Source organism: Oculina patagonica, chromosome 5, assembly GCF_052425735.1.
Source record: "Oculina patagonica isolate OP01 chromosome 5, crgOcupat, whole genome shotgun sequence".
Lineage (NCBI taxonomy): Eukaryota > Metazoa > Cnidaria > Anthozoa > Scleractinia > Oculinidae > Oculina > Oculina patagonica.
In genome coordinates this window covers 9,631,963-9,644,297 of record NC_135762.1, presented here as the reverse complement: position 1 = coordinate 9,644,297, position 12,335 = coordinate 9,631,963, and the positions used below count along the sequence as shown (strand labels likewise).

General features: G+C 39.2%; 3 protein-coding genes across 3 annotated transcripts in view; 2 read left to right on the top strand and 1 right to left on the bottom strand.

Moving 5' to 3' along the window:
* The window catches only part of LOC144655394 (uncharacterized), a 147,797-nt gene that overhangs the window by 61,914 nt on the left and 73,548 nt on the right, over window positions 1-12,335 (top strand). The gene's annotated exons all lie outside the window — the stretch shown is intronic.
* Window positions 1-12,335, top strand: part of LOC144655424 (uncharacterized) — a 223,723-nt gene that overhangs the window by 150,216 nt on the left and 61,172 nt on the right. The window lies entirely within an intron of this gene.
* Window positions 7,026-9,111, bottom strand: LOC144655404 (uncharacterized). Its single transcript, XM_078515666.1, has one exon. The coding sequence runs from the start codon at window positions 9,043-9,045 to the stop codon at window positions 7,945-7,947; it is 1,101 nt and encodes a 366-aa protein (XP_078371792.1). The 5' UTR covers window positions 9,046-9,111; the 3' UTR covers window positions 7,026-7,944.

Here is a 12,335-nt window from a genome sequence, read left to right as displayed (position 1 = left end):
GGAAATGAACATCCTCGGAGACCCAGGGGCAGTTAGTGGGGGCGACGTGTAGCTTATCGGGACAACGGGATTTTCGGGCGAAAGTTTACAACATAGAGCGTAACAGCCCCTGGGCACTTTGTCTTACCGAACCAGTTCCAGAAGCGTTTGAACTCCTTCCTCCTGATTGGCCACAAAAATATTTTTGTGGCCAATCAGCGACGAGGACCGGCTAGGAGACTCCGATGTCTTCTTACACGAAGTTGTTTTCCTCAAAGACTCGTCGTGGATGCTCTGCCCATCAATCGGATGCTATTACATGGAGAGTCTCAGAAAAAAATAAGCCTTAGACGACTGCCAGTTCTACACTGTTAGTTGCGCGCTTTTTAATAGTTATTCGAGTAAACAACAATTCTTATTATTTTTCTCGGTCGTTGCCCGACTTCTGGAACTTGCCACGGTGTGGGTACTTCGCTGCACGGGCCACGCGTTAGCGAAGATATCGCTGCCGTCACCTATTGTTATTTTGTTGCCAGCTTGACAGTTAAAACAAAGGGTTTTTGTTTAATTTGTTGGATATTTAAATAACAAAAACAAAACTTATAAACAAGAGGTGCTCGCGTATAGCTTTAAAAACTTTTGGTTTCCTTGCGCTATGCTACAGTTAACATATTCCCAGGCCTCGTTGTTTTGTTTTTGTTTTGCTTTTTTATCTGAGACCCACGTAGTATCATCCGATGGACGGGCTTAACAACAACGACGAGTCTATGAGGAAAACAACTTCGTGTAAGAAGACGTCAGAGTCGCTCTTCTGTCAACCTCGCTGATTGGCCACAAAAATATTTTTGTGGCCAATCAGGAGGAAGGAGTTCAAACGCTTCTGGAACTGGTTCGGTAAGACAAAGTGCCCAGGGGCTGTTACGCTCTATGTTGTAAACTTTCGCCCGAAAATCCCGTTGTCCTGATAAGCTGCCCGTCGCCCCACTAACTGCCCCTTGGTCTCCGAGGATGGGAAATGAACTGAAACTACGTAAAGTAAATGTTTGAAACAGAAGGAGATAAAAAGTATAAATATATTTTGCCGTCTTTCTAAAAAGGAACACAACTTACAACTTTAACTATAAGAAATATCGCGTAAAGAAAAAAAACTCATTCCTGGCTACTCTTCGTTCGCAATGTTTACCAGAACAATAACGTTCATTTACAAAACTAATAACACTGTATAACACTCCATATTAACTGCTTCCCAAAACATCTACATCCAACACCAACACGATTTACTGACATTTATACGTGAACGCACAACGAGCTTTTAAAGGAGCATGTCACGGTATTTAAGTCATTTTTTCGACTTTTTTTGCTTGTTTACAAGCAAAAAGAGGAAGAATAGCGTTTACCTGGGCTAAAATCTGAACCGGAAGGGATTGCATTCTTGTTAACTCTCAAGGGACTGTTTTAATTTCTCAAGGGAATACTTTCCGCTGTGGGTGATCAAAGCGCGTGTCACTCTATAGTTGTGCTTCAGCACTTCCGTTCTTGTAGAAAAAACGTGACTTGTCAAATTTACAAACATTATCTGATAATAATCAAAAACGTGAGTAGCCCAAATCTTACGTCACATAACCAATTAAGAATGTAAGGGGTTCAGCGCTCGAAGTCTATGTGCAAAATCATATGTATTCCTTAAGCTAGATTATAGTTAATTTTTAAAAATAGCAAAACCCGTGTTAGATACTACATTTATAGAAATTATATCCATCTGCTATATTATTGTTAGTTTTTAACATATGGGGATCTTCTTTAGAAAAGCTCAGTAGAGCTTGCTAAGATCTCCAGTCATTATATATTAATATTTTTAGCAGATATATGACATTTCTGTAAATTGGAAATATAATGGACGAATAAAAGTATTACAGAAGGCAGCGAAGTTTAAAACGATTAAGAACGCAATTTTTACTAGTACAAGTCTTTAGGCGCTAATATTAATTTAACCTAAAATCACGTAGCGAAAACAAAGACCGCTTGGACATGTCCAAGCTATTTAAAATTACCACTACGTCAGACCCATGTCACGCGATCTCTCGCTTGTAGCTATAAATAATCATTCACCTATTTTCAGTTTGAATACTCTGCGCTCTGTTTGTGTGAAATATTTATTGTTGTGTTACTCAAGCGTTTGGCTCGGAGCGAGTACAAGTCGTACAATTTACCCGGAACGTGTTAAATATTGCAAAACAACGACTTATTTTCTGGATATCCCAATTTTTGTTTTGAGTTTACGGTATTTTGAGAATCGAAACGTTATCGAAACGTAAGTTGCAAGCTCAGCAAGAATGTGTCAAAGCACGAAATACACGTCATCGCGCCAGGGGTAGCCTGCGTAGCTGGCGGTATTGTTGGGTTTTTAAGTGCCTAACAGTAAGCGGCGAAGCCGCGACAACGAGCGGCGCAGCCGCGAGTGGCTTGGGGAGGAGAAGCTGAAATACCGCCTGCCCGGATGGGCTGCCTTTTTGGCTTCCGCCCCCTTATTTGCATTTTGACAAACTGTTGACAGGTTCTGGGGCTTGGAATAACCCAGACGATCTATTTTGACAGTCACGTCCACGATAAACTCGGTTTCATAACGACAGTCGACGAAACACTACAAGTCGGACTCTTCATTCGGCAAAAATCTACTGAGGAAAAAGTACATCTTTCGAAACTAACCGGGCTTCGACAGGAGCGCTCAATATATCTGTGAGAAAAAAGCTTTACAAAGTAATAATGTCACCTGGCAATGTCACGCAACAAGTCCAACAGAAATGAACCGCTTCCAACTTGTCACATTAACGAAAAAATAAGCAGATTATCTTGTTGAATACTGCTTTCTAAATATCTAATCGAGCGAAGGGGTGTCACAGATTTTCTTAACAATACAATACGACCAAAGCGTTATGTCGTTATGTTTATACTTTAGTCTGAGTCGCACCAGGAGTGGCACCAAGTTAAATAAACTGCAATGCGGTAATTAGCAAAATGGCCATCGCATCTTTTCCACAAAACAGATTCTGGCAATTGTTTGCAGCCGCTTCATGCTCTTGCTTCAAACAATTTCTCCATCTTCGCGTAAAATATTCAAACTCGATAAGGCCAACGATAACGCTTAATGTGCTATGTTGATTCGCTTGATTTGCTTTAATTGTACGCGGCAAAGATCTGCCGGCCTTTGGAGCGCTCCCTTGGAGATTACCGAGACATTTGATTGACGTGCTTAGCATTCCCATCCAATCAGAATGCTCCGTATGCCAGCGTACGGGCTTCTCAGAAAAGCAGCCCATCCGGGCAGGCGGTATTTCAGCTTCTCCTCCCCAAGCCACTCGCGGCTGCGCCGCTCGTTGTCGCGGCTTCGCCGCTTGCTGTTGGGCACTTAAAAACCCAACAATACCGCCAGCTACGCAGGCTACGCCAGGGGAATTACCAAAAGCTTGTCGGAAGACGCCAAACGGAGAAACACAATGGGATAGCCTTTATAGTCTACTCTTTATTTTGGCGTGATTTGGCTTTCTTTTAAATGAACTGGTTTGGGTTATTTTATTGAACATTCGGAACAAAATAAATATTTGCATGCGTAAGCAGGCACTTTTCCGGCTAGGCAGAAATTCATGTCACGTTCACTCCGTGACTAACGCAAACACGACTTGTGTGTTTCTCAAGTGACTGTGTTTCTAAAGATTTTACTGTGCGGCGCCGTGCCTTTAATTTAGCCAAAGCACTGAAAGAGGTCAGGAGGTCAAATATTACCCGCACGAACACACTAAAACGTTGCTAATAGTTAACCAAAGGGAACTCATTTCGTGACAATTGATTATTTCTGCTGAGTTGCACAATTTAGAATTGCAACATCATCTAGCTAGCAAAGCGCACTATTCACTATTACTAACTAGTTTTACCTATCGGTAAGTGCCAACGAGCGAAATACTCATATTTGTTCATAAGAACAGATATTGAATGGTTTTTGATAGAACTATATTTGAAATGACCAAAATATGGTAAATTGTATTTTCGGTAATATGCTAAAAAAGTGCTACTGGTGTTCATAAATGACACAGGCTTGATAGCCTGCGTAGCAGGCTCCGTAGTTTCCAGCGCGCGTATTCTCGCGATCGCGCACTCTTTTAAACACACTAAAAACGTACACAGATGTCTGCTACGTAGGCTACGGGATTGACAGATTGATAACTCTTGACAAATCTTTAAATTCTTTTCAATGTTAAAATGTCACAAAATGTAGGTAATAAATGAGGTTAATCACTGTTTTGTAAATACAACACGCGATGGTTAAAATTCACAAAAGGGATAGTTGCATTTCAAGAACTTCTTATATTCAAATCCCAAAATCAAAACTGCTAAGATGCTTTTTAAAAAATAATTTTCAGTAATCAGAAACAGTAATGCACGGGTCAGATTTCAGTCTCGCATGCGAAGTGTCATGTTCAAGCGAAGTGTCATGTTCAATTACGCAAAACTTGAAAAATTTGAACAGAAAACAAAACTTGAACGGTCAAGGATTATTTGGAGACAAAATTTTTATTCAAGTTAAAATTACATTTGCCGTTAGAAGCAAAAAACTTTTGACTTTCTTGTGTGTATGACATGCAGTAATTTTAGTGAACGTCGCTTTGTATTGATGTTATTCCTACGCGGAGCGAAAATGCGTGCCAAATAAAATATAAACGGTACTTGTTTTGGAATAAATCATCGGTCGAACAATTACTATAAACACAATCAACACTAAAAAGAAAGCATTTACCCGACTTCAGCATTCTCATAAGTCAAGAAAACTCTATTTGAAGTCGACAGTCCGCTTTTGCTTTTCATGTCTCTCTTCGATCGTAAATCAAAGGACTGCAAAGTCGAAAGATTATTTCATCGCTTTAAAGACCTTGATGTTCATTTTTTCGACGGTCGAATATTCTGTAGGGTATTCTCTTTCGATTTATAATTCCCTAAAGTTGTATTTATCGGTAAAGGGATGAATGACCACATTGAAAATTTTAACAGCGAGCCGCGTGGACGCCATTTTGGTCATTTGCTCTCTAGCAAGGAGTGAGAGACTGGGAACCAGTTGGGAAGAACAATACAACCCAAATATGGGGTTTACTTACACCCAAATATGGTCAAAAAAAGAGTCCCTTACGCAGAACTTAAGATTTTCTCTGCCTATATACTCATACGCACACGGCTCTATGATTCTGCCGCCTCGACAGCCTCGCCTCTTGGCTCGGCTGTCTCGTTGGCAAAAATAGATTTCGCCACATGATACCCCCCCCCCCCCCTGCGTGAGTCGGATAACAATTTTAGTTTTGGCAAAGGCTTTGTATGGAGGGGACGCATTCTTGACAAGAAAAAAGGGCGAGAAAGGCACAATTTGAGGCCGAGATTCTCGAAAGGCTCGAAAAATGATAGATTTCAAACATTTTTGCTTTAGTAAGTGAAAAACAGATTGAAGATATCCAAAAATGGCACAAAATTGAATTTATTAGTCGAAGATCCGGTAATGACACCGTTGATTTCCACTGCAAAGTTATTCAGGCTGCCGAAAAATTTAAGCGGCGGATAGCGAATTACTATCGAATTATATAATTGCGAAGGATAGCACTTGTATGTTTGCTTCATTTAGGCACCGGAACGATCGTCGGTTGCAAGAAGTTCAGAATTCTTCCCGAATTTGACGGCACTGATCGCCGGCCATCCGATCTGTTTCGACACATGATAGATAGAGGGCGAAAATATTATGCTATTCAAACGCCTTTCTAATGGAATTGACGGCGGGTTTGATTTAAATAAAGCTATTATTTATCCCCATTACTATTACAGACTGCAGCTACAGCTGCCGAGCTCGAACAGTGTATATTAAATAGTATTTGCCGCGACAATTGTGTAACGAAATTGACCTCTTTAAATATTCGGGTCAGGCAAGGGGACCGATCGGACAAGCGTTTCTTTGTGTAATTTTGTGGTGGCATAAATCTGAGGTTAGCTCTATTGTGTTGCAAAATGTGCCACTAAGAACAGTGTAAAAGTTTTGCATTTCTCATAAAAATGTTTTCTTTCAGCAAATCCCGGCAGCAAATCGGGCCTTTAGAATCCATTCAATAACTGAGAGTAAAACATTTTACACATTTATTGAATTATCGCTCTGTTTGACAAACCTTTTGTTTCAAACCACGGTTTGAGCTTTCTACGTTGTACAGGTAAGGCTTTCCGATGTCCGAGCCAATCTGGCCATGGTTTTGTGAAACAATCGCTAAATATGCCTCCAAAGTGGCCGCCAACGCCTGCTACGCAGGCTAAGAGCGGTTTGTTTGTCCGAATTTTGACTCACACCGGGGGTCAAATCAGTCTGTGACGTCATTAGTGCGCTTCGCTAATTGCAACATCCTTAAATGTGTTAAGTGATATTTATAAGTGTTTTTGTAGCCTGTTGTGAAATTACTTCCGGTGGAAGCAGTAAACGTTAAACGTTTCTTCCGTTCAGAAGTTAATGCATCGCCATTAGAAAAATAAACAGCAACTGTTTTGCTGGAAATGTAGTCGTTAGAAATGGGATGTGTAGCCGTAAGGTAAAGAATAACGAGGAGAAGCGGCTTTTGGTAATATCCAAACGAAAATTTACTTCTCAATGTGGCGTTAAGATTGCGTGACGAGACAAAAGGTAACTCTGTCGTGCGTAACCTAACCTGCGATCAGGCGTTATTTTTCTGCATTAAGCCGAGTAGAAATCTTTCTAACTCGAAAGGAAACAACTATTTCGATTAAACATGTTAAAGGCAAACGTCAAAGTTTACCTTTTTTAACCAAGCCAAAGTATATGAGTCGCAAAGCACCCAGTCGTCGCGACTGAAAAGTACAGCATTTACTCCGCGAAAATAAAAAAATGCTTGAACTGAAAGACGTTTGAATTCTTCCAGGATATGTTCGAACAACAATGCCCAGGATAAACCTTCTACTCATACTAACTTCATGCAAAAAAAGTCGATATATCTCGAAGAGATCTTTGATTCTCATTACTTTCAAATTGAAGGAAACCTCAAAATAATAGTTTTCCAAGGAGGAAAAACACTAATGGAGAAAAAAAAAAGCCAAAAATAAACAACGATGGTTTCGACTGACGAAGATTAAGACGGATTACAAATGACAAACTTGAAAAAAGATTTTTCAAGATGCGTTGTCCGTGACGTAGCTCCTTTAGATGTACTTTTCTGTAATAACCACCGTGTACCGAACGTGATTCCTACTTAGTCAGCCAAGTGTAAAACACAAGGGAAAACCGCCGAGATATAAGTCAATCTGATTTTTATAAACCCGACACTGACAAGTCGATAAATACGAGGAAGAGACAAAGACCGATCCCACAAACATCCAATTTAATGTGTCAAGGATAAGTAACAGCTTTCACCACTTCCGTCAGTCACCAAAGTCTAATCCTTCTTTATATTCGCATCTCTATTGTCTCGTTTGAGTAACTTTCAGAAAGAACATTTAATTAATACCATTCGGGTAGTTGAAATTCTTGTTAATTTAAAATAACCCTTGGTGCGAAAATATCTGAAGATGTCAGTTTTTGGAAGGAGCCTAGATATCTGTAAGGAAAAGCTGAAATTGTGATTTGACGCTTAAAACCGAGACAAAAGAAAGAGACCATGACAAAACTGATAAAATGAGATATGGACGAAGAAAAATTTAACACCGAAAACTTGACATATCATATCATACTGTAAATCAGCAAGCCGTTTATCATAGCAGCATTTATTGCAGTAGTAAAAAAAATTCGGTCGAAAATATCCAGGATTTTCGTCTGCCAATGTTACTGGTTTTTTAAAACGTGACCCTTTTCCTTTTTATTAATCAGTGCGAATAACATCATGGTAAACCTGAATAACAAACACTAAAAACAATCAGAAGAAAAGCAGACACACTTGTAGCTTACAATGTCATTTGCGTAAGCATTGCTTTTCTCATATGATCATCGTAATGTTGCACGATATCTGCCTTATTGCTAAATTCCTCCTGACAAATCCAACAGGTGAGGCTTTCAACTTGGCTTGAAATTTCCTCAGTGAACGAAGACAACATACGGAACGTCTTGCCACGGCGAGTTGCTGTTGGTTCCTGAAGGTGTCTTTCTTGTTTAAGGCACTCACCATACTGCTTCCGTTTTAAAGACCTTTCTCGCGAAACGTGTAGCTTTTCATGTTGCTTGCAATTTGATAACTGGCTAAAGCACTTACTGCAATACTTGCATGCATATGGCTTCACTGCGGTATGTGTTCGTTCATGTCGCTTACAGTTTGCTGATGTGCTGAAGCACTTCTTACAACGTTTGCATGTATACGGTTTTACTCCTGTATGTGATCGTTCATGTAGCTTACAAGCTGATGAATAGCTAAAGCACTTATTACAATGCTTGCATGAATACGGTTTCACTCCTGTATGTGATCGTTCATGTAGCTTACAAGATGATGAATAGCTAAAGCACTTATTACAATGCTTGCATGAATACGGTTTCACTCCTGTATGTGATCGTTCATGTAGCTTACAAGATGATGAATAGCTAAAGCACTTATTACAATGCCTGCATGTATACGGCTTCTCTCCTGTATGTGATCGTTCATGTTTCTTGTGAGATGATGACTGGCTAAAGCACTTATTACAATGCTTGCACGTATATGGCTTCTCTCCTGTATGTGATCGTTCATGTTTCTTGCGAGATGATGACTGGCTAAAGCACTTATCACAATGCTTGCATTTATACGGCTTCACTCCTGTATGTAATCGTTCATGTAGCTTACAAGCTGATGAATGGCTAAAGCACTTATTACAATGCTTGCATGTATACGGCTTCTCTCCTGTATGTATCCTTTCATGTCTCTTACAGGCTGATAAATCGATAAAGCACTTATTACAATGTTTGCACGTATACGGCTTCACACCTGTATGTGTTCGTTCATGAGTTTTGCAATTCGATGATTGGCTAAAGCACTTACTACAATGCTTGCATGTAAACGGCTTCTCTCCTGTATGCATCCTTTCATGTCTCTTACAGGCTGATAAATCGACAAAGCACTTATAACAATGCTTGCATGTATACGGCTTCACACCTGTATGTTAATACTTGAAATGTGTCGCGCTTTGAAAGAGCAGTAACATTGGCGGACGAAAATTGGATTTCTCTATATCTACCTTAAGAGGCCAACGTGACTCCCAGTGAAGTCTCTTGTGTTTTACTAATTATTACGTTTAGTTACACCTGTTCTCAACTTCTTACCTGTGAAATTTTTTACGATTTTACACTTGTAGTTAACACTGGAATGATGAACAGTTGCCGATTTTCAGCATGAAATGATATTTTCTGGGCGCTGAATTTTTTTTGCCATTGTACATCTTTCTTTAGTTTAAGTGTGACATCGCTTTATCAACACATTTGTACAGATATTTAGTCTTTTCTTCTAAAACTGATGTCGGTATATACTTAGAGTGGTTTCACTAAACCTTTGAAATAGTTATAACGCTTTTAGATACAACTCGACACTAGTTTCATTGTTTTCGTTTGTTTACTTGGGACAATTACGCATTAATTGGAAGATATTGTTTCCCGCCACGGGTTGAATGAAATCACTCTTGCAGCATTGGTTATTTCAATTCAACTAGAACTTCATCTACCCGAAGAGTATTAATTATATGTTCTTTCTGAAAGTCACCCTGAAACGAAATAATACAAATAGGCATATTAAGAAGGATCAGACTTTTATTTTAGACTTTTTAAGACTGGTGGAAGTGACAAGAGCTGTTTCTTTCCCTTGTCACATGGAGACAGCGTGGCCGAGTAGTTTACGCATCTGTTGTTATTATGTTGAGATCCCGGGTTCAAACCCTCTACCCTGCCACTGGCTGGATTTGTTCTCGGTTGTCCCGAGTTCAAATCCTCGTTCACGCTTTGTATATAGCCAACCGGTCTACCTCCTGTCTATGTTTAGGAGGCAAGCGTGGCCGAGTGGTTAAGGGCGTTGGTGCTGTAATCCGGTTCAAGACCTGCCCATGCCACTGGCTGGATTTGTTCTTGGTAGTCCCAATTCAAATCGTCGGTCACGCTTTGTATATAGCCAATGGGTCTGCATGCTGCTAGTTGGTTTTTGACTGTTATGTTCATTTAAAATATTTGTTTCCTTTGTTTCAGTGGCATGCTTGTAAACTAGCTATCTCGAAGAGACATGGATCTAAGTACATGACCACTATAAACAACATTTACATTTCGATGGTACTGGCACAGGAAGCAGAGGAGCCAAATTCGACCTTTGTAAATATAAAAAAATTTCGATCTATTTCGTAGGGCTTGTCATATGTTATCAGACCTTTCTGTTTACTCGACGGTTTAGCCAGCAGGAATCTTTGGCGTAGCCGCAGGCTCAGTGACCGTGGGCGCCACTGTGATTACGCAACATACTATCGCAATAGGATTCCCGCTGGCTTTACCGTCGCGTAAACACTGAAAGATCGGATAACGTATGACAAGGGCTACGAAATGGATCAAACATTTTACTATTTACAAAGGTCAAATTTGGCTCCTCTACTCTCTGTGGTACTGGTCTATGCCTCTTTCCCTTTCATTGGCTTGTCAGTGACGTATTTATAAAAATCAGATTAATATTTCATCTCGTCCGTTACACCTCGTAGTTTGCACTTGGCTAGCTAAGAACAAATCACATTGGGTACAGGGTGGTAATTGCAATCAGTGAGAAAAATTAATATTAAAAGTTTTTTGTGGGTTTGTCAGTTAATTCTATTGGTACTGATATAGATATTTAGAGTGTTATGCGGCGTTAGTTTTGTAATAAAACGTTGTTGTTTAGGGAGAACATATTGAGAACGAAGAGTAGCCAAGAATGAGTTTTATTTCTCTTAGCGATTTTTCTTAACGTGAAAGACGCTAGTTTGGTACATTGTTTGAAGGATGACGGATAAATACCTTATAGTGTATTAAATATAATCTTTATCTAGTTACAGTTATTACCTGAAATTGTTCCTCACATGTCCAAATGGTATCATATAGTTAGTTTCTTTTTAATATTTTCCAGTTTGGTTTTGTTCATGTTGGTTAAATAGTAGACTTTGAGATAGCAATACATGCCTTGTAAGTGATTGGTTTGGATTGTATGTGATTAACAAATAAATCAAATGGATGTTTCATCCTTGTGTATCCTGAGTAAACAGACGTCTCTCTTTACGCGCTCAATTCTCCCTTAATTCATGAGATGAATGAGATTAGACAAGAGTTATTTCTTACTGACGTAGCTCTGCAGCCTGCAGATGACTGACCGTGTTAGTATACAGCTACTTTGTTTAACGTCACGCCCGATCAATTAACGTTAATGGATCAAAGCTTTAAGTTTACGCGACGTTTTAAAAGACGAAATTGTTTCTCTCTGAAGACAGTTTAGACCAGTTTAGTCCCTTTATGCTAATAGATCATTTTAATACTAACAGATTGTGTTTCTCTAATTGGATTCCTGTTTATCATTTGAGCAAGTCTCTCTAGGAGCAAGCGGCCATTGGCGTGCGAGGCTAGTCAATCACGTGGGCGAAGCTCGCGTCGAATCTCTGCCCTTGCGATGCGCTTGTACTTTGTAATACTCGTTTGTCGAACTCTGACAATTATAGAAGTCTGGAGTTGAACACCCTAAGTGGGCGGAACACGAATGCAACCACTTCCTCCCCAGGGCGTGGTTGAATGTTGCAGAAACAAATATGTTCCAGTCTCCTTGAATCTTATTAATTTATTAACATTGAAGAACCAGCAACTATGAATGTAAATTTAAGTATTAATTAGTAATTGTTAATAGTAAATGTACACTAAAGTCAATTTCGAATTCCGACTATAAGAAACAAAACAATTTAATTTACGGACTACAATCAGTGACATCAGAGAGACTGAGTGTCGTAAATAGGCCTTTCTCGATTATGCTAGCATTTTTTTCGGCATTTTTTGGGAAAACGAGCATTTTTTTCTTTTTTTCTTCGAAAAAGAATTGCTAGCATTTTCTGTCATTTTTCATGACTGTGATCCAGATTTTCAGCACTCGGAACTCAGAAGGATAAATAATCCTAAAGTTTCACAATTTTGATTACACAATTTGATTGTTTTCTGTGTTTCGGACCTGTTTCGACTGTTTGTGCGTTGTGTTACTTGTGTGTGTGTTTTTTTATTTTTTTATTTAAAAAAAAATAAGAATTTTTTTATATATTTTTTTTATTTTTTTTTTTATAAACAAACAATTATTAGGTATCACCTGTTGTTGATATGAGCATATAATGTGAGA